This window comes from Lethenteron reissneri, chromosome 47, assembly GCF_015708825.2.
Source record: "Lethenteron reissneri isolate LAM-NWPU_2019-01 chromosome 47, ASM1570882v1, whole genome shotgun sequence".
NCBI classification, from domain to species: Eukaryota; Metazoa; Chordata; class Hyperoartia; order Petromyzontiformes; family Petromyzontidae; genus Lethenteron; species Lethenteron reissneri.
In genome coordinates, this window is record NC_083825.1 from 10,386,873 (window position 1) to 10,409,845 (window position 22,973).

Genomic DNA, 22,973 nt, shown 5'->3' on the forward strand with positions numbered 1-22,973 from the left:
AAAGTGTCGCAAATTGATGGGTAATTAGGGCCAGGGAGGAGCGGCTCATAATCCTGAGAATTAAGGTGAATATATATATACACGCACACACACACGCACACCTGCCAACCCCTTGTCAGTGCCCTACCTTATAACAGAGCAATTCAGACCTCATTGGTCACCACTTGCCCTGATACATCTCAACGTTCATCCTACAAAGTCCCATCACAAGGAGAGAAACACAAACAAATAGACGAAAACACATCTTTTTTTGTCCCCGTATTGAAACGGCTGTACGCCGTTTGGACCTGAACTCAATTTCCCTGTACAAGAATACGGGTTAAACCGTATGGGTTCACACGGTATGCGCACGTGGTGGCCACCAGCCCTGCAGTGTCAAGCATCATGTCAGGAGATGCGTGACAGCAGCTGCCGTGGCGGCGTGGATGTCGCCGGTGCTTGTGGCGATTGCTCTGAAATAGCGGCGCTTGCAGCCACCACTCGGTAGCAGCCAGCCCTGTTGAACATCCCGAGATGCTAGCGCACGACAGCTTCCCCCAACCCAAGCCATAATAACACTGTTGCTAATTGTATTCTAAGCCCTATCCATGACTCAAGCCCTGGCTCTAATCATTCATTGCCTTTTGTCACAAACGGGAGGCAGATGTCCTTCCATCTGAATCGCAAATTTGACGCTAAACTCTCGGTTTTTTACAATCACTTCACTTGTAATTGCATTTGAAATGTATCGTTGCCTCTTTCCAGACAGGCACAATGGTCACCCTTATATCTGTTTGATGCTTTTGTAACTTAATTCGTTATTGTTCTGTCATCACCCTGAGAATAATCTTCCTGAGCCGCCTTGCACTGCAGGACGTTTATTATTTGGCAATGATTGTGTGGGCGTGCGTGCAGTGTTTTGGATTTCTCGTGTGACACGGTTGTTTTTGTTCCAGTTACTTTTTGCTTCGTTGCTGCACGTTATTTTCTTTGTGTCTGCTCCTGTCATTGTGGCCCAGATCGCGCTGGCAAATGCGACTCTATTTTGTGGTCTATTGCACTCTCAACAGTTAAACCAAATCAACTTTAAACTGTACCCCAAGCTTATCTCTACAGCAACATCCATAAATCCAACCTTAAATTAACCTTATCAATATTTCTAACCTTATTCGTAACCTCTTAAGTCAATCCCTAGCTGTACTCGTCTTCCTAATATTATCCGTGATCCCGGTCCCTAAGGCTGTCTTTATTTCCCATACGTGGTTTTGTCTGCTACCCATGAACATGCCCATGAGACACCCTGCTACACACATCACCGATTTTGCAGTTTTTTCTCGACCGTGCGTGCTGCCACATAGAGGCGTTAGAGCAGAAGTTGCTGCTGCATTGGATCGGGCAAAATAGTGAAACTCACAAACCCACTGGGCTGCGAGGTGGCCAAGAGGTGGTGGCTACAGCAAGTGGATTCAGGAACTTGTCTGTGCGCACATTTTCAGTGTTGTCCCGCAAACTGCTTTTTTTTTCAGAATCAGTATAATTTGGTTTGTATACTATGCCCAAGCAAATTGCTAATCGGAGGTGCGGGGAAAAGACAACAAACTAAACACAAAAATCAGTTCTAAAGAAATGAGGTTTCAATCTAGATGATTTAAAAGTGCATAACTCCATTGGCTTCCTAATATCGGAAGGAAGAGCGTTCCAGGTGGGCACAATATGTGCATCTGAATTCGCTCGATGCACTGCTACTTCCTCTTACACATCTTTTTCTTTCAACATATATGTAGATATCGAGGTTTTATATATATGGGAGAAAGACAGCAATCTTAACACGGTGCTTGTGTTGATCGATCTCTTTCAATCTGAGCAATGATGCACACTAAGCAGCATGAAGGATATCAGCTGACTACCGGACATCGACCCGGGATAAATAATAACATTATATCTGATTATTCTTGATTTGAAGCTTTCGTGACTGCAGGAATCCATACTCTTTGGTTCTTTCGTGACTTTACCGAAAGAACCAAAGAGTATATCTGATTATGTCAATGATTGCCCACACCATTCAAGTGTCTGAAATGTACTGGAACTGGGCCCGCGGTGTTGCCCGGCAGGTGCGAGGTGCAGCAGTGGGACAGCGACGACCAGATCCCGCAGGAGGAGCTCCTCCGCCGGGTGCCAGGAATCCACGGCCTCTACTGCCTGCTCACCGACCGCGTCGACGCCGCCGTGCTGGACGCCGCCGGTAACACAGCACCGCCCCCCCCCCCACGGAGATTGGGGCGCCACGGTGGCTAGGAGATGTTAACTACCTCACCTGGTATACAGGAGGTCGTGGGTTCTATCCTGACCCTGACACTTCTATATTTGGAGTTTGCGTGTTCTCCCCGTGGTCACGTGGATTTTTCTCCAGGTCGTCCGTTTTTTTCCTCCACATTTCGAATCAACATTGTGCGTTTAGAGTCTTTGGCTGCTATACATTTCCACGCAATAAGCCACTTCGTTGAGCTTTCCTTTCTGACCAGGTCGCTTCTGACAATGATCTATGTAGCTCGGTGGGCCTTACCTGCTAAAATAGAAATAGTTTTTGTTTATAGTTTTATTTCAAATCGAATTGCCGTGTTTGTATGTTGAACTTCTTTCGCACCTTACATAGGCAACCGTGCTCATCTTAGGTGCGGGGGGAAGGACAACAAACTAGACACAAAGCCGTTCTAAAGAGATGAGTTTGCAATCTAGATTTAAAAGTACATTGATAAATGGCTCACCATCGAACAAAGACGGTTATTACATCGTGCACTTTCAGATGCACTTTTGCGGCCGCCTGGAACACTTTTCCTTCCGATATTAGGAAGCCATTGTAGCTATGCACTTTAAAATCTAGATTGAAAATGTATTTTTTTAGAACTGCTTGTTTGTGTTTAGTTTGTTGTCGTTCTCCCGCACCTCCGATTGGCTAGTGTACGGTGCTAAAAAAGTTCAACATACATGCGTACGGTTGTGAGGATTGTTTTTCAACTCACCTGAGCTAAAACAGTTAGAATTAGAGAATTAGAAGATTGTACATGTGAAAAATCATTGGGCTGTGTCAGGTGGTGGACAGTTTCTAATGGCACAGACATCTGTTATGAATCAGTACATTTGGAATTCACACGATCCCAAAGGCGCTACATTTCACAGACGAGCATAGTCTGAGAGTAGTTTCACAGTTGGAGGTAATGTTGCTGTGTGGCTTTCTACCCAGTGATGTCATTTGCTAATAATTAGCAAACCTTGGCGGTGGCACCGGCACACATGGCCGATAACGATGACGATATTCCTTGATGATATTTTAGTGGTGTTATCGGACTGAAGCGGCATCTCTACCAATCCAATAACTGGCAGTAGAGTGCTGTCGTTTGCAATAAACGATACTGCAAACAACACTTGTGGTGTCTACCCAGTGGATCTGTCGTGCTGAAACCAGATGGTGCTGCAGAGGGAGGTTTTGTAATGCAAACATAATTGAATGAAAGTCCTCACTTAGAGTTTGGATAAATTGTAGTTTTCTTCTGCCAGGCACGGTGGCAGAAATCTAAAATGCATTGCTTTGGAAGAGTGTTTTAGTGGATCAGGAGAGGTTGTGGTGGCTCGACTTGACTACTGTACCACCATTGTCATGCTAACTGTCTTTACGTGAAAATGTGCGCGTTTTGACTTGTTTTTTTAATCATATTTTTATTATTCCGCAAACTTTACTGGGCTTTGGTGTGGCCATTACATCCTGTGCAGTTCCAAAAATTAGGTCTAACAATCAAAAAGCATCCCAGTAATATGTAGGGATGTCATTTTGAAGCAATTTTTTTCTAGTTTTCATAACACATCTAAACCACTGCACCACCTCAAATGATTTTCACTGGCCTCACATGTCTTGTAACCGAAAGGTACTGGACTGTACACGTAGAGCCCTGTGTGTCAATCCACTGCTGGATGGCAGCTTCCCCACTGTGGGTTGTGGGAGTTATTTTGAACATACTTCACCATGCTGGTCACTTCGGTCATAGTTATGGGAGCATAGAATCACAGGGCAACATCGGATTATGCTTCATTGCCATCGGCTGCCAACCACTTAGCACAGCCTCGTCTATAACAACCCGGCATGCGTAGTGTCGCCCATGTAAGCAATGTGCAGGCTCACTCCTGCTTAGATTCCGAGATCTGATGAGGTCAGGTGTATTCTCGGTAAATTGGTCATCTATAATATGTATAACGATGTTTTTTTCTATCCCATTAGTTTTTTTAAATTTGAATGAAAATTTGAATGAAAAGTGAAACACTGCGGGTTGCTGAGCACGGTTTTCCATTCACGCGAGCAGGCCCAAGCCTCAAGGTGATCAGCACCATGTCAGTGGGGTTCGATCACCTCTCTCTGGACGAGTGCAAGAAGAGGTGAGCTCGGTGACACCGCGCCTCCGTTAACAATCACCTGGCCGGAGGGGCGGCCTGCTGAGTCAGAGGTGTGAGCGCCCAGTCGGCACTTCCTGAGATCGTTAATGATCTCGGCCTGGTCTCTAAAAGCTGTGAAATATATGTAATAAAGGACTCGACCACGGTATCTGGCTTGGTGTCCTTTATTTGGGTTCGTGGTTTCTTCCCCCACACGGCTCTCTCCCAGAGACTCTCCACTCCGCTGCCGACGCTGCTGTCGCTGCTGTAGCTGCTGTAGCTGCTGTAGCCTTCTCGCGTCCCCACCGCAGCTCCGCTGCTGCTCTCTGCGTGCAGCCTTCTGGCTCTCCTTGACGCAGCCCCACCGCTGCTGTCTCTCTCTCCTCCTTGACGCAGCCCCTCTCTCCGTGCAGCCTCCCCGGCCGCCCTTGCTGCGGTCTCCCCGCAGCTCCCCGTTTCCTCGGGGTCGGTCACCGCTGGCCGACGGTGCCGACCGTACTCTGTGTGTGTGGCGATCTCGCCACTCCTCCTTCCTTCGCCCTACGTGGCCTCACACTCGCTCAGTCTCCAGTCACCCCCTCCTCTTCCGGTTTCACCCCCTTTAATACCTGAACCCTTACCCCCACGTGACGTAACTCCTCCCCCCCATGACGTCACATCCGGAAGGTCATTTACGCCCGCATTACATATATAACGAGTTTTCGGTTCACTCTTCCAATTATTATTTTTAATCAAGAGCTGTAGTTCCAAAAAAAAATGTCCTCTTTGTCCATAGAACAGGCTTGGTAGCGGCTTGCTAAATTACATAGAACTCCTCTGGGCTCTCAAAACCGAACATTGTGTTGTTGCTATCATATGATTTGAGTCGAAGGATTCTCCCAAATATGTTTGAAAACTTTCACCGAATTTAATCACAATTCTGAATCGTGTCCGTTACAGTGGACACTGAGCTTCCGTCAGGCGCCGCCGCCTCGAATGCCAAGCTCTGCTTTAACCGGTGATTCTCACCCTGGTGGTCGTATCGCTCGCCACTCGATCGCAACCCTGAATAGGTGACATTCTATGGGAGGGGAGAATTACGCGCGCCACAGGTTTGCAGGCATGAGCAACCGTGGCTGAAATGCAAACAAATCGTAGCAGTGTCCCCACCACACCGGACACCACAATGCGCGAGAGGGTTAATTTAAGCGAAGGGCAACGGTGTAACGTTGACGGGAGGTGCTTTGTGTGTGCCGACGCTGTTTCGCCACAGGGGCATCCGTGTCGGCTACACTCCCGACGTCCTGACGGACGCCACCGCCGAGCTCACCGTGGGTCTGCTGCTCGCCACGTCGCGGAGGCTGGTGGAGGCTGCGGCCGAGGTCAAGAGGTGAGGCCCAGGGTGACCCTCCCACAATACGTGGGGGGAGGGGGGGGACAATGAGGGCTTTTGCTGGGCACCAGAATCGTAAGCATTGATTTAAACTGATAACTCGATGCATCATTACCTGTGTACTGTCAAGGTGGCATGGGGGGGGGGGTTCTTAATTAGGGTCTGCGGATCCCTAGGGTTCGGGTAGGTGGATACAAATATCTCAGAGGGGTTCTCAATAGCAGCTGCACAAAATACTCGAGTCATAGAGTTATGGCTCGGGGGGGGGGGGGGGGGGGGGGGTGCCGTGCTGAAAAGGGTGAACCGCTCTGTTCTCAGGGGCTGGGCGATCCGTCTTGCAACCCGACACGTCAACTAAGACTTCACACGCGGGCGTCATCGCACCCCCGCCGTGTCTTTGCACAGGGGTATCTGGTGCATCGTGGCCGCGTGATGCTAATGGATCTCTTGTCACGCCGTGTCGATGTTGCGCTACGGTTGACGCTCCTCGGCAAAGAGGAATAATTCTGCCACCTGCTGCTGCTGCTTGCTGCTGCTGAGAATGTGATCCGTCTGCATTGGTGAAATGGCCTGACCAGTCGCTCGACGCTACCTGTGCACACTTGAAGCAACGGAAGACTAGGGTGCACAACTGCGGCATTTGCAGCCAAGTAGCATGTTTCCCTGATGCAAGAGCAGCTTCAGACTGGTTGGTTGAGCTGCAGATTGGATAGCGGAGGATGTATTCATATACAGTGAACAGAACTGGGTGGTGGTGGTGGTTATGCATGCCAGTAATTCAGCACTGTGGAGGCGAGGGTTGGTGAATTGCACACATTTTTAAAAAACTCCCTTCCCGGGGGAGTCGAGGTGCCATATCCTGGCTCGCCAGGAGAAGGTGGCACAGCAAAGTGTGGACTAACATCGTCTGTCCCTTCTGTAGAGCAGAGAGTGTTGCCACCTCACTGGCGTGGGTTTTCTCCAGGCGCACCAGTTTCATTCCACATGTATATAAATACTCAATAATTGGCTGATAATGCCTTAATATAAAGAGAACTGCAGAACTTTGGCAATTGTTGGTGCCAGCTCAATGCCTGGCTTCCTTCTAGCTGAGCTGTGGTTCCACAGTTTGTGAGATGCAGTTTAACACGTCGGGTTTCGCGAACAATATCATTCATAATAGAGGTTTTTTTGGTTAAATCGCGTAAATATATAAATGTGTCATTAAACCCGCCACCACCCGACACAGCCAACCAGTAAGGGTTGTCACGTAAACGGAACATGCCAATTCGTCACTAGTACAGCACACCGGTGTGTTGGAGAGCCAAGTCACGACATTTACAATCTGAGTACGACGTTCCGTCAGTAATTACAACTAACGAGTTTTCCCATTTGCCTTTGAGTTTGCGGGTCGCGGATTTGCCGATTGCGACTATTTTCAAGAACGTAACCCCCGCGATGGGCAACGGTTTTCTGTATTCGAACTGTTGATTGTAAGTTGATGCTTAATAGAGCATCTTGCGAGTTTTAATTACCTGCTACTAGCAGTTTATTTAATACGGTTTCTCTAACTTTTATGTATAATTAACAGTCGTGTATCAATCCGCTACTGGCTGAAGGCCGTGTTGGTCATGTGGACTGACCATACTCACCACGTGGGAGAGTGCTCGTCGGTGGAGAGGGAAGCTCGGGACTGGTTCAGATATCACTCGCCGCTGACGTTCGCTGCGATTGGCAGGTCCATGGCTCAGTGCGCTAAACATTTTGGCACTGCTACACCCAAGATCAAATAACGATTTACAATTCTTGAATGTGACACATACAGGCAGTCCTCGTGTTGCGGAAGACCCGACTTACGGAAATCCGACTTTACGGAAATGCTTCCATAAATCGTGTAAACAAAAATGTTCAGCATGCGGAAATGTTTGCGTTTGCTACGGAAGCGCAAATGGTGCAGCACGGTGAGATCGCGGATGAACACCGCCGAGCGAGATGTCATGTGGCTCACCGTGCACCTCACTCCACCTAAACGCCGCCTTCACGAAGCCCGAGCTGCACTAGGATTAAGGAATTTTTCGTAGCGTTACGTAATTATTTTCATTTTGTGTGATACTGAGAGAAAACCGACTAGTAGTCGGGTAGGGGAGGCCCAACTATTTCCGGCTGTGGGATTTTATCTTCATTTTGGGGGGAAATGTTTCAGTTTCCGACATACGGAAAATTCGGGTTATGGATCATTCTGGGGAACCTAACCCTTGTGTAACCCGGGGACTGCCTGGACAGAATAATGTGGCTTAATGCTCCTTAGATTAATAGAGTGAAAGCCCATTTAAGATGTGTTATCAAATCATACGCCTTTGATTAGCTCGGTTGGCTACGTATGGTACGAAACAAGTTCAGCACATACATCTGACTATATTCAGTTTTGGCAAATATCAACGTGATATTATTTGTCAATTATAACCTATTTTTACAATCTGGTTGTGATAATATTCGGTTTTGTGATACGGGCACGAAGTGGGAATAGTCTGGTGCGTGTCACACCGCAGGCTGTGTTAACAAACACTTTGTAGATTACTCTGAATTTTGATAATTCGTTCCATGTATTACTGGACAGCTGCAGGAATTTGACCTTGGACGTCAATGCAAACTGACTCGGTGGGGAAGCACACTGGCTTCAGAGTGCTATTGAGAAACAATTTTGACAAACATGCCAAAACTCGGTGTCTCCGTGTGCACAAACGAGCGATGAGCAGCGCCAAATGCGCAGAATTTGTAATGTGCACAGTTCTTGTTTACCAACCCCCCTCCTCCCATTCTCGTCCCCCCCCACTCCCCCGTAGTGAGAGAGAGAATTATTCGGAGGCGTGGCAAACCACCGACGCATGAGAGAGCAGTCAGAATCTGCGTGCGCCAAGCATCGTCCAAGCTCTGTGGTCCTATATTGGAATGGTTGGTTAGCTCCTCTCAGTTGGAGTCCCAGAGTTGGTTGATTATATGTTGCGTTCCACCGAGAGACGTGTATTAAGTTCGGCACTTCAATAGCAGGGATGATGGTCGATGGTCGAGACGAATGAAAGAGTGGCAGCCAACGAATCCGAATTAGAATATTTATACTGGAGGAATCCGATGAGCTATAAAGCTCTTTTTCACAGATGTGCAGTAGGAGGGAACATGCTCTTAACCACGGAGATGGAGCAATAAAATTAGCCATATGGATTGTTCCATTGCAGGACTGCGAAAAATGGTGTCAGATTGAGGAGGCCTTCATCTGGCAGTAAATTGATCATGGCTGATAGCGAAAGTGATGATTTTTTGTGTTTAGTTTGTTGTCCTTCTGCACCTCCGATTAGCACGGTTGGCTATGTACGGTGTGAAAGAAGTTCAACATACATAATGGTGGCAGCCTCTTCACAAGAAAACCACTGCTAACTCGTCACAAAGTGGTACCCAATACATCAGTCCCACGAGGGTGATGAGCTGAGTCAACCCCTTGATCTTGATTTAAAATCCAATCATGATTTGAGCTGCCTGCTCTAACAGGGCTATAATAATACTACTACCCTGTTGAATACAGGTGCAAGTGTAATAGCTAATTTATGAGCAAGACAATATGTCACGTAGGTGTAATATCGATGAATCTCACGCGACAAGCACAGTACTTTGACAGATAAGCGCTGGAGCAAACGCAGAAGCGGTCTTGCCGGCGAAAGGTCGTTTTGAAAGCGCTTAGTGGAAACGGAATGTTTGACGAGTTAAACCCCGTGGCGGCGGTGTAAATAAATACGCGGCAGCGGCACAGCCCCTCTCAGTGGCGGGGTGTAACTCAATCCTACGGCTCTCCGCTGCGATCTCGGGTCGTGCCGCGTTTTGTTCGGCATGTTGTCCGACGTTTCACTCCACGTGCTTGGGAGCAAAATGCCTCGACTCCCCCCCCCCGCCCCCGGGTTCCTGACGATGTTTGCCGGCATGCAAGCGAAACGCCCGGGCATCGCGGCCGGGCCCAAAGATAGCGCGTCAGTACGACCCCTTGAATACTGCGGAGGGCTGGACAGCAGTGCGTCCGTGAAGACCCACACAGTGGCACGTAACTCCGTAACTCAATCCTCCTTCTGTCCCCCCCCCTTCACCGCACCCCCCACCCCCGTGCCACCCCCTTCCCACCCCCTTTTCCCAGTGGAGGATGGGGCACGTGGAAGCCCATGTGGATGTGTGGCCAGGGTCTGAGTGGCAGCACTGTGGGTGTGGTGGGGCTGGGCCGCATTGGTAAGACTTTCATTTCCCCCCCCCCCCCGTGCCCTTTCCCCCGTGCCCTGCCGTTTATTGGGTCCAGATGAAGGTTGTAATTTGGCCCCAAATCCACGCGTGGTGGCACTCAACTTTGACCTGCATTGGGGTTTAGGGGGAGGGGGGGTTGGTGGATTAGGAGGGTAGTTCAGGTCATCGCTGTTACACGTGAGGCACCCACCTGCTGTGTTAGGAGGGGAGCCTTGCTGATTCCAGCGCAGGAAGTAGGTTGTATATGTATGTTGAACTTCTTTTGCACTGTCCGTAACCAACCGTGCTAATCGGAGGTGCGGGGGAAGGACCTCAGCCCATGTTCCAAAAGTGAGGGTTACTTTTATTGGAGGTCAACAGCAGTTTGGGAATATTGGCCCCCCAGCATAGAACGGTAGATTTTTCTCTGCAGACACAAGGTTGTCAAGATCGATGACCAGTTAATTCTTGTGTACTTCAGTTTCCTCCCGCGTTAAACAGACCGTATGCTTGCACTTCTTAATTACGCCGATTACTTTTATCAATTGCATGCCATTAAATGTATTTCCATGCGCAACGCTGGCTGTTGACCCTCGAAAGCTCGGATTGAACGAGGCTCGGATTAAACCCACAAACGGAGCGGCACCGGTGGCCATTTGTTGCCTTGTGCGTCGTCGTGAACATCGCAAACCCCCCTCCCGTGTCTCCCCTCCCCCTCCCTCCCCCCCCCCCCCCCCCGCGTCGTCCCAGGGGTGGCGGTGTGCGAGCGTCTCAAGCCGTTCGGCGTGCGGCGAGTGCTGTACACGGGACGCAACCCAAAGCCGGACGTGGAGCAGAGGCTGGGCGCTCAGTTCTGTGAGGATCAAACATTCATTTCCGGATTGCAGTTATAATACGTCGCAGCCGACCACAATTACAAAAAGAAGTTGGGACTGCTACCACGCACGTAGTAGCGCCGTAATGGCGAGATGTTAACTACTTTGCCCGGTATGCAGGAGGTCGTGGGTTCGATCTCAACTCTGACGCCTGCCGTATATTTGGAGATTGCGTGTCTCTCTCCGTGGTCGTGTGGACTTTTCTCCGGGTCCTTCGGTTTTCCCTTCCACATTTAGAAACGTGCGTTTAGAGTATGTGGCTGCTATAAAATTCCACTTGATAAGCCACTTCGTTCAGCTATTATTTGTGGCCAGGTAGTGTCTGAAAAAGAACTATATAGCTCAGTGCGCCTTATCCCGGTAATTTTTCTTTTTTATATTTTAGGCTTTCGCGGTTGTGCTGTGTAGCCCTCCGATGTGTTTGTGGGTCATACCGTATAAATTCAGTTTGTAAAGGAGCTCCAGGCATGTGAAGCAAAATCGTCAGATGTCGAGCTGTTATTGCCCCAGCATATGGACCGACCTCATCACGTTCAGATGCCACTCACCTGAGAGACGACACAGCACGTCAGTTTATTCACAGTGCCGAAGCATTCACAGGGAAGCGGCATTACGTCGCGACGGCGTTTGCAGAAAATCCGCCGTACCCTGCGAGAGCTGAGCGCAGAGCTGTGTGGCACCAAGTGGATTAAAGTCCTGGCAACTTTCTCCACCGCCTGTGGCGGAGAGGGGAACAGTGGCATGCGCAATTGTGTGACTCCGCGTCCTGCCAAGAGATTTCCTGTGGAAGCGGGCCGAAGATGGAATGGAGCAATTTTGCAGCCGTGCGAGATGAGAGGGGCCTAATGAGCTTCGTTGCCTCGCGGTTAGAAGAGCATCTGCCTGGCTTTCTCAAGGCGGATGTGGGTTCTTATTCCCGGGCCAAGAGCTTAAAACAATTAATCGCCAACTGTTGCTCAGTTCCACTACAAAGGTAAAAAGTTAGAAGTTTTTCTTAGTAAACAATCGAGTGGTGTATTGGCCATCTGGGAAGCAAGTTAACGTGAAGCTGCACTAACGTAAGCTGGCTGGATGGCGCTGCGGTTAGAGTGTTTGACGAACGAGCGGAAAAGATGCAAGTTCAAATCCCGGTCAAGGATCGACTCGGGCCATCATTATGATTATTATGATATCTGGATCATTACAGTTCGTGAGAAGTGGAATTTTCGACAGTGGCTCAGGGCTGCACATGGGAGATGAGCTGTTGCTCATTTGTTCAGAGCCATACTGATTTATTTCCAAGTGCAGACAGAAATGCCTGCAAACTGCAGAAGTGGCTAGTGCTTAAATGCAAACGAACATAAGTACAATTCAAACATGTTAAGTTACATCTTAAAACATACATTTCAACAATCTCAGTTTCCTACTGTGCTTCCACTCTTTAAAGGGTAGTGCTTAATTATGAATCTCCGAGCTGTACTGCGGGTCATCTGATCCACAAGGAATGTGTGTTTGGCTCGATGTGCGATCGCTAATAGATTTAATGACCGGCTACGGTTCAGGCCAATTAAGATGACGCCAAGGAGGGGGGGGGGGGGGGGGGGAGACCTTGCTTCACTCAACGCACCGGTCTGACCTTTAATCACGGGGCAGTAGAAAGACAGGTAGCTTTTGCCTAATGGCACGGCAACTGACGCCACAACCCCAAAATAGGCTTAATTATTTCCTTTGAATATGCAGCCTTCCGTTTGAGATCCTTCCCCCCCCCCCCCCCACTCTCTGAGAGCTGCAATACGACCGCCCGAATATTACTCGGCATGCTCCCTTTTTTTTCTTTTCTTCAGGGTTGGAAACTGATTAAGCTGGGGTCAGTTCAATCTCCACGTGCAGGAAATGCTTTGAGAGTTTGCAACGTTGGCGAACACGCCAGCTGCGTTTTCACTCGCAGCCCTGGTTTCCCGATACCTGCTGCTGTGATTGTCGTGCACGGATACATTCGGGTTTAAAATCGGGGCTTTCAATCACACCGCTACTTGACCGGTGTTCCCGATTTGTAGTTCGTGCTGCCTTTCCTCTTGTGCATCTCAAAGTCAGTGTCCTCGATATTCCAATGAGCAATGAGGGCTTCTACCCATTTTCCTTGGAGGCCCTTAGCCAGTGATGTAGAATCCACATGCCCCTGGTTGGATGCTAGTCCCTCTGTAATGTGACCACTGTTAACTTCCCACAAGGTCGTTTATAATTGTCTTCAACCCCAGAGCAGTAAACGGAAGAAGCGGTGGTGCAGTGGTTTGTGCACTTCTATATTAAGCCAGCGTCCCGAGTTCGATTCCCGCTCATGGCAACACCAATGACGAGTGATTGCTTCACCAAGCTTGGGCCGCCCCTTCCAACATCTGCAGTGATCGATGTTGCATGCGGGGAGGCCTTCACCCGATATTGGGAAGCCACTGGAGCTATGCACTTTTAAATCTCGATTGAAAACTCATTTAAAACTGATTTTTCTATTTAGTTTGTTGTCCTTCCCTCGCACCTCGAATTAGCACGATTGATTACGTACGGTGCGAAAGAAGTTCAACTAACATACATCCAGCAGTGGTTTGACAAATGTAAATTCTTATGACGCTATAAAGTGGTCATAGGCCGACACGTGATCAAGATGTGCGCTCGCATTGCTTTAACCACAGCACCTCCGCCCTGCTGGGTGACTTTAGTTTGCGTCTGACGGGCCTTGATTATTTTCCTTGTTGCCGGACGTGCCGACGTTGCCGCCACGCGCAGTGCCGCTGCAGGAGCTGCTGCGGGAGGCCGACTTCGTGGTGGTGAGCTGCGCGCTCACGGACGCCACGCGGGGGCTCTTCGGCCGCGAAGCGTTCGCCCGCATGAAACGCTCCGCCGTGTTCATCAACATCAGCCGGTAACTTCCTCCACTGCCTCCTGATTAACCTTCGAGACAGTTTTCGGGAGGCTTTTCGACCGAGGTTGAAAGCGTTCGTGGCATCTGTCCTTGATTGTAACAGGCGGGCACGATGACGCTCGTAACGATGTATGTCCATTGGCTTTCGTTCGCACCGTACGTAGCCAACCGTGCGTGCCAATTTGTATTGGAGCGATGATCCGATAAGCACGAAACCTGAGTGCAAAGTCGTGTTGCCATTAGGCACTTTCCCGCTAAAAAAACCGGCCAAATTGAGCTGTGTCGCCCAAAAACATGAAAATGAACGCCGGCGCTAAAAAGGAGCCGCAAATCCAGTGCCGAAAGGAAAGGCATCACGTGACGCGTGGCGTCATCTCGCCGCGTCGTGCGCAGTTTGATGTCGTCATTGTGCAGCGTGAAACGTGACGTTACGAGAAACGGCTGAATATTTTCGAGGACAAACACGTTGGAAAACATTACAGAAACCATGCATGTGCATGCCATTCCCTATTTTAACAGTTTTTACCACGCACTTATTGCACGAAAGGGGGGATCTTTTTGACGTAAAATGGTCTTTCACATTCCATTGTTATGCAGCCAAAAATGTACTTTGATAATTCCCCGCACAAGTTTTAAGGCAGTTGTGGCAATTTAGTTATTTGCTTTATGATTCATCGGTGAATATTCTTACTGCGTGCATTCGAGTTTCCCCCCCCCCCCCCCCCCCGATTCAAACATAATTTTTATGGCTGCTGATTGGGTTAGCCCGCTTAAATATATAACTGTGTCATTAAACCCGCCACTACCCGACACAGCCAACTAGTAAGGTTTGTCACGTAAACAGAACGTGGCCAATTTGGTACAAGTACAGCACACTGTTGTGTTGGAGAGCAAAGTCACAACATTTACAATCTGACTACGACATCTAACCCAAAAAACCTGTAATATGGATGATATTGGTTGCGAAAGACTACTTGTAATACTGGCTCCCTATTCATTACCTAGTTTCTCCATTAGACACAACAAGAAACCCAAAGCCTCTCTCTGCACAAACAACCATAGGGCAATTCTTGTCTCCTGTTGGCAATGCTGAGCCAGTGGTGTAAATTCCTCATTCCTGTGGTTGGAGGCAGCCAGTGTCCGTTAAGGCAACCACTGTCAATGCCCATTACCAAGTGGTACATTTTTTTTTTTTGGCCGCGGATGGATGATGATCGAGTCGACCACAGACCGGGATTTGAACTTTCAGTCAAGTACTTTGACCACAGCGCCACCCGGCCAGGCTTAAACACGAGTGAGTGCTATGCTCTAGATACAGAGGCCACTTTCAAATCTCTATTGATGTCATTGTTTTAACTGTGCATATTACACCGCAGGATGGGAAGAGATGGCTAAGACTTGCGGAGCCCTTCATCCGGCAGGGGATTGATCATGCTGATGATGATCGTGCACGTACAATTTGCACCATTAAAGGCATCCTCCCCTTGCGTTTTTGTTTCTAATTAACTTAGCCCTTTAAAAAAATGGCTGAGGAATTTTGATATTTCCAACACGTGTGCTTGGTTTTTTCCCCGCTCTGGCTCCCGCGGAAAGTTTTTTTGTTTTTGTTCGTCTGCCCCAGGGGCCTCATCGTGAACCAAGATGACCTTTACGATGCCCTGAGGTCGGGGGAGATCGCGGCGGCCGGGCTGGACGTAACCACGCCGGAGCCCCTGCCCACCGACCACCCTCTTCTTAGCCTCCGCAACTGTGGTACGGCGTTCCACCTGTCCACTATAACGGCCTAAACATAACATATCTACATACATATATATTTTTGTTTTGAATTTTAGGGCCATTGTGTTTTTTTTTTATGCTGTGGCCACATCTCTCTTGATTAATCTTGTAATAATATTCTGGAAGGGTGAGACTGCTTGACTATTGGACTATGGCCTACTCTGGGTGAAGCAGTGGTATAGTGGTTAGCACGCTGCGCAATGAAACCCACTGCTCTCCGAGGTTGAACCCCAGCCACGTCTAACATCGCTGGTGAGTGATGTCTCCACGGGTCCTGAGCCTCTGCCCCTCCATCAAACCGCACTGTGACCAACGCGGTGAAGTTTGGTCCAACAGCGACCAGGACTGACACAGCGTGCAGGAGGGCTTCTTCATCGAGCATTGGAATTGCGAAGCGCTGTGAAGTTTTGTCTCAATTGAGAACATGCACGACCCGAGCAGGATTAGCTCGGTGCTTAATGTTAGTTATTTATTTATTTGTTTGTTTGTTTGTTTGTTTCCACTCGTTTATCTGGAAGGCCTCAAGGAGTCTCAGGAATTTTTTTTTCAGCCGCGTCCTGCCAAGCGCACCCCTCCCCCCCCCCCCCCTTCTTAGCTGCCCAGTGAACTTTTTAATTCCCAAGTACATTTTTCGAGGATCTGGCCAGGTAGCACCCGACTCAGCACCGGGTTGCAAGTTCCAGATTCCGATTGGGAGTCCGTAGCGCCTCATCCATCTGGAGCCTCCCCTGCCTACTTCTGACCCCTGCCCTCTCATCTCTGCTTTTTGTGTTTAGTTTATTACCCTTCCACCCGCACTTCAGGTTAGCACGGTCTGGCTACGTACTGTTCCGAACGAAGTTCAACATACAAACATCCATCCATCTCGCCTTACTCTGTCCACTCTCCCGCTCGAGCAGCCGTCGCTTGCTGTCTGAGCCCCGCCCTGGTCACGCTCCGCTCGGAGGAAGGTCGCTCAATCTCCTGCACTGTCGCCATTGCTGGAACTCCCCTCACCCCGCCGTCCGTGCTGTCAACACCCTGCCCCTGTTCCAGTCGAGCCTCAAGATCCCTTCCTGTGTGTCCCTCTGCCCATGACGGACCGCCTCAACCTGTAAACTGACTCTGCCCAATGTCTCTGTATTTGCTTCTCGAGGTGCGGTCGCACTTGGGCACTGTATGAGTCAAAGGGTATTGTGTCGTGGTGTCAAGGGAGCACCGCTCAGGAACATGAAATTGCTCAGTGCAGCCATGGAGACACTTTAACATTTGATTGGTAATCGATGTATCTGGCCAAGTAGTGCTGCAGCAGGATGCTTTGCTCACAGTGGGAAGAAGGTTGCAAGGTTCAAATCCCAGTCATGCATTGATTCAACTTGGGTGGGTAAAATTGAATGATGTGACAAAGTCGCGATGCTCTTAAAACTGCAAGTGGCCTCCGCTCAAGTAATGTGGAATTTCCACCGCTGGCTCAGGGCTGCCAATGGAGATGAGCACCGCACAAATACTCATCTGAGAGCACGGAGACGCTTTGAGGTTTGACTTGTGCCCAGGGCACTCGCTCACAGTGAAATGCTTTTTGACTTTATTGAGTACAAGATGAACTCTCCAGGGGATTGCCAGACAAGTGTAGCGATGGGCGCATCCCGCACTTGCGTGCGCACGTACACACGTAGCCACCCACGCGTAGCCACCCACGCGTAGCCACCCACTACCCAATAGGGAGGTCTTCATGACCCCAAATTTGGCCATGGGGTCCCACCCCTAAAATCTCCCCGAAGTACAGCCCACTCTTCGTGAGACAGAATGTCCCTGGCATTACCCCAGTGCCAACACGAGCCTCACATGTTTTTGCCCCTTCTTTATAAATGCTGGCTACACCGCCGCGGCGCTCATCACTAATTGGAGAGCGAGGCAGTTTTGGTCCGCGCATTGAGAAAATAAACAGTGATGTAGAGCGTCGAATGTCGATAATAACAACGCTTGCATGTGTGTGTGCACACACGCTCAAGCACACACTGGCGCAGCGGCGGCCGCACTACGCGATGAACCCGGCGACTTGAGGTCGATTTGTGGCCATGGCTAACATCAGTGGCGGGTGATATCTGAACTGGTCCTGCATCTCCCCCGGGAGCCTCCCTTGCTTATTTACCCACCAGCACTGACGAGCATGGGAAAAGTATGGTCAAACAACCCCCATCACTGACATAGCAGAGGATGTCCTTCATTTAGCAATGGATTAACGAATGGCTATAAATTATAAACAAGCTACTATTCTCCATAGCCTAGAAATGCCACAGTGTGTTCGACTGGGTCATGTGGGAGCCGCCATTATGTGTGCTGATCCCGATTTCAACTCTGACCCCTGTAGTGCCCTAATCCCGATTTGAAACTCTGACTCCTGCAGTGATCATGCCGCACATTGGGAGCGCCACGACCGACACGCGGAGCAAGATGGCCGTGATGACCGCGGAGAACCTTCTGGCCGGACTCAGGGGAGAGCCGATGCACGCCGAGCTCACGCTGCCGCTCTAGCCTCGTCGCTGCCGCTCTCGCGTCGTCGCCGCCGCCCGCCCGCACGCCCCCCCACCCACCCGCCCGCCCGCACGCGGCGACATCATTCGGGCTTGGCACTGCTATCTGAGCAGATGCCCGAATCAGTTTAGCGACTGCTGCGTCCACAAATAACCCGATTGTTTGTCCCCGCTAATTACTGCTTTTGTCATAGCTCCTCTAGGACAACTAGCCCAGCGATTGGCGATGGTCATGCTGCACGGCGGTTAAAGGGACGAGTGGTTTGAGCCAGGAGCAGCACTATGTGAGCGCAACTCCACAATTAATTTCTGGCTTTTTGAATAGATGTGAATACGGAAGAAACTGGGAATCTCTTAATATAACATGATCATCAACTTATGCACTTCGAATAATCCGTGCCAAGTAAGCATTTTACATGCTCTGAATATTTCTCATCGCCCTTGCCAAAAATGTTCCCTCGTAATGTCCACCACAATTTCCTTGCTGATGACTCTCAACTGGATGTCCCCATGGACGACACAAACCCAACTTCGCTGTCCACTCTCGCATTCTGTCGTCTCGGATCGGTTCGAAAACTTCCTCCAGAAAAATTTTTCCAAAAACTCGTGTACGCCTCATCATCAGAATCTGAATCTGTATTGACACTGCAGGAGGAATCCGATGAGCTATAAAGCTCTTGTTCACAGATGTCCAGTAGGGGCAGGTCAGAACGTTACAACAACAAACAACACAAAAACACGATGGTGCAAAATATAGGGAAAGGTAAATAAATTACTTTAACAAAAATATGCAAATAAAACTATGAATTATTTTTTATCTTGCCAGGTAAAGCCCACCGAGCTGTATCGCTCTTTTCAGAAGCAACCTGGCCACAAGTGATATCGTAACGAAGTGGCTTATCAAGTGCGAATTTTCAGCAGCAAAATACTTTCAATTGCCACTGCCAGAATTGTTACCCACACCTGTAAATGAGACAAATCGCACCGAAACTCCAGTCTCTCCACTGGCTGCCAATGTAAACCCGATTTCATGTCAGTGTCACCGTATTCGTGGCCCTCCATGGACACTCACCACTGCCTACTTCTCTCCTCTCACTCGACTCCTCCCCATGCAATTTCTGACCTCACATCTCACTCTTTTACAATCACGTGCTCTCCCACCTCTCCCTCTCAACCTTGTAACCATGAGCCGTGTGATGAACTGATTCCGATGTTGGGACTGTAGCAATACACGGGGGCTGTCGTAGGAATTTCAGTCGCACACCACGTGGGCGAAAGGCAGTGAGGGCACCAGAAGAGAGGGAGCAATTGACCTCTTTGTGGAAGCTTTGTAAAGGTTACAAGAATCCCCCGCTGTAAGTGGCCACGTGATGCGTTGTTTCACGTGCATGTTGCCTATTAATTAGGGAACGTATTGCCCTATGAGTGTTAACGTTTTGCGTATGCGTTCTTTTTTTCAGAAAATTGCGCAACATTTTTCGTGCTATTTTTTTTTGTCAACGAGGAACGCGTGCGGGCGAAAACGGGACTGATTTACGATGTAATAGCTCTACCGTACTGTACACGCGCGGTGCCGACCACCGAAATCCCCTCCGGCCCGTGATCGGCTTCCGTCTACCAGCCCGCCGTTTCGCGTGACCGCTGTGCACGTGCGCGGTAGAAATACTGCGTAGCGTTAGGTCAGGGGGTCGGCAACCAAGTGAAGAAGAAGAGACATTTCTTTTGGCAATGCAACGTGAATACGAGACGGTGGGTCCCTTAAATAAATGACGGCACGGAGCAGCAGTCCTTCAAGAGGCACGGCACGCGGCGCCTGAGCCGCAGGTTGCCGCCGACCCGTGCGCGAGATGATAGTCTTAAAATAAGTGCAAAAGGCTTGGAAAGATCATTGCAAAATGCACAGTAAATGATGATAAGTGTCTCTGGCAAGAGAAGGCAAAGTATGAATCTAGAGGTTAAATTAGAAGCTTCGAAGCGTTTTAAAGCAGGTGAAAGGCAGTCGATATTTCAAGAAGGCGTGGCTTTCTTCTGCATAATAATTCCACTCCCTCTCCACCCCAAGAGGCCTCGATCAGAAAACTCTTCAATCATCTCTGGTAAATTGTATCGAATTATACGTATCGATTATTGGCCAGAATGAATGTAACCCCTTTTTGTTAACAAGTCTGTGGGAAATGAGAGTTTGCTGCGAGTCAATTCGAGTTTAAGGAGCATTTCTTAGGAACCGCATCTCTGACGTGTCGCGGGGGGTTCCTGTACAGGGACTCCTCTACTTACGAACAGCTTGGGTCTGTTCGTAAGTCGATTTGTTCGTAAGTCGATTCCAACCATGTACGGCGTGTACACTAAACACGGGGGATGGCTTTAAAAGTTGTATTGTCTAGTGTAGATGTAGATGCCACTGGTTTTTCACGTTCTGCAGATGTAGATGCCACTGGTTTTTCACGTTCTGCAGATGTAGATGCCACTGGTCCTTCATGTTCTGCAGATGTAGATGCCACTGGTTCTTCACGTTCTGCAGATGTAGATGCCACTGGTTCTACACGTTCTGCAGATGTAGATGCCACTGGTTCTTCACGTTCTACAGATGTAGATGCCACTGGTTTTTCACGTTCTGCAGATGTAGATGCCACTGGTCCTTCATGTTCTGCAGATGTAGATGCCACTGGTTCTTCACGTTCTACAGATGTAGATGCCACTGGTTTTTCACGTTCTGCAGATGTAGATGCCACTGGTCCTTCATGTTCTGCAGATGTAGATGCCACTGGTTCTACACGTTCTGCAGATGTAGATGCCACTGGTTTTTCACGTTCTACAGATGTAGATTCCACTGGTTCTTCATGTTCTGCAGATGTAGATGCCACTGGTTCATCATGTTCTGTAGATGTAGATGCCACTGGTTCTTCATGTTCTGTAGATGTAGATGCCACTGGTTCTTCATGTTCTGCAGATGTAAATGCCACTGGTTCGTCATGTTCTGCAGATGTAGATGCCACTGGTTCTACACGTTCTGCAGATGTAGATGCCACTGGTTCTTCACGTTATGCAGATGTAGATGCCACTGGTTCTTCACGTTCTGCAGATGTAGATGCCACTGGTTCTTCACGTTCTGCAGCTGTAGATGCCACTGGTTCTTCACGTTCTGCAGATGTAGATGCCACTGGTTCTTCACGTGTTGCAGATGTAGATGCCACTGGTTCTTCACGTTCTGCAGGTGTAGATGCCACTGGTTCTTCACGTTCTGCAGGTGTAGATGGCACCACCGCCATCTATTGCGCGGCGGTTGAACTTACGACTCTCGGTCCAAACAGCCAACTGGACATACGGACAGGTTCGTATCTCTGAAAGTTCGTAAGTCGAATGTTCGTAAGTAGAGGAGTCTCTGACCTCGCACTGCCCGTATGTTTGCATGGAATGCACGCCCGGGGTGGCGGGTGATAGAGGGGAGCATTACGTCAGAGTGCGTGAACCCGGCTTCTGCGAGATGTGGTTAATGTCATCGTGCAGATGAGCGGGGTGGTGGTGACGTCACCACCGCACGAGTTGCGTGGGTAGTCGGCGTAAAGCGCGATGACGTCACCATTCAGCCCAATCACGTGACATCACCGTGGTGAAGTCATAGGCTTGGTACTCTTAGGTTTTTTCGGTAAAGTCACGTTGGTAAAAAATAAAATGAATAGAAACAAAATAAAATATTTATTATTTTGTTTCTATTAATTTTATTCACGTTCTGCAGATAAAATAAAATTAATAGAAACAAAATGAAATGTTTTTTTTTGTTTCTATTAATTTTATTTTTGTTTCTATTAATTTTATTTTTTACCTACGTGACTTTACCGAAAAAACCTAAGAGTAGGAATCCTTGCAGTCACGAAAGCTTCAAATCTAGAATCATAGGCTCGGCTCAAGGGGCGATGAGGTCTTGCCTAAACGTCGGAGGCGCGGTCAATGTGCAGAGTGCTCCGGAGGGCTTTACCATTGAACGTTGTGGTTAGCAGGCCAGAGCGCATCGCCGTAGCAAGGCAGAGCACGGTCTGAGGAGCTGCCTCGTTGAGCGTTTTCGTGGACGTGTCAAAATCCAGCCAACCGGAGGCGCCACACGTGACTATGAACTCTCCATGGACGCAACGCACACACTCATTGGCTGAGCACCACCCGTGCAAGGCGCTCCGTGTTCCAGCGTACCATTCAATAAGAGCCTTAGAGCACCATGTGATTGATGGCGGTCTATGCATTAAATATAAATCAATGGGGGAACCCATTTTAACCGGTAGACTTTTGCAATGAAATGCGACTCACTCTTCTGGAAGATTTCGGCTCCCATTGGTTTGTTGGAATTATTTTTTCAAAAACTTGGGTGCCAAATGTTTTTAATTAGGGAAGACAGCAATTGTCCGTGAATGTCCTCGGCAAGAGAAGCATTTTTGGCTTGATGCGTGATTTACTCTGACGAACCGTTTCAGAGATACAGAGCATGACGGATGGACAGACAATTTTTTTTATTAGAGATGCCGGACGATAACACAAATATTCCTAGATTAGGTGCAGAATATTGTATTGCCCCATGTCACCATAAACAACTTTTAAATCGGTATCGCTTTACTAAAGGATTGATTTTGTTCATGCAATGTTACAGCATTAATTTCAGATGTGATGATTAACAAGGCAATAAAATACTACAGTCATGTGCAATTGCTGTGATGTTTTTTTATTTACAAAAACTGATCAGAAATATATCTGCATTTCATCTGAATTTCATCTCAACTATCACAGTTGTTTGCATTCATGTTTTTAATTTAGTCTGACTACAGATCCCCAAGCCGAGTCTGCCAGTCTGTTGTCTGAGAGAAGTCAACATCCCATCAGACTCGTCTGCTAATCTGGACTGTCTTGTAATTATATAT

At 48.7% G+C, this 22,973-nt stretch overlaps 1 protein-coding gene across 1 annotated transcript in view; it reads left to right on the forward strand.

The window, feature by feature from the left end:
• The window catches only part of LOC133354515 (glyoxylate reductase/hydroxypyruvate reductase-like), a 28,439-nt gene extending 5,678 nt beyond the window's left edge, over positions 1-22,761 (forward strand). The window contains exons 3-10 of the mRNA XM_061571416.1: positions 2,091-2,221; positions 4,332-4,404; positions 5,654-5,770; positions 9,930-10,018; positions 10,760-10,864; positions 13,645-13,780; positions 15,402-15,532; positions 17,943-22,761. Of these exons, the coding sequence (XP_061427400.1) occupies positions 2,091-2,221; positions 4,332-4,404; positions 5,654-5,770; positions 9,930-10,018; positions 10,760-10,864; positions 13,645-13,780; positions 15,402-15,532; positions 17,943-18,070 (910 nt within the window). The 3' untranslated portion in view covers positions 18,071-22,761. The remainder of the gene's footprint in view (positions 1-2,090; positions 2,222-4,331; positions 4,405-5,653; positions 5,771-9,929; positions 10,019-10,759; positions 10,865-13,644; positions 13,781-15,401; positions 15,533-17,942) is intronic.
• The last annotated feature ends 212 nt before the right edge of the window (positions 22,762-22,973 follow it).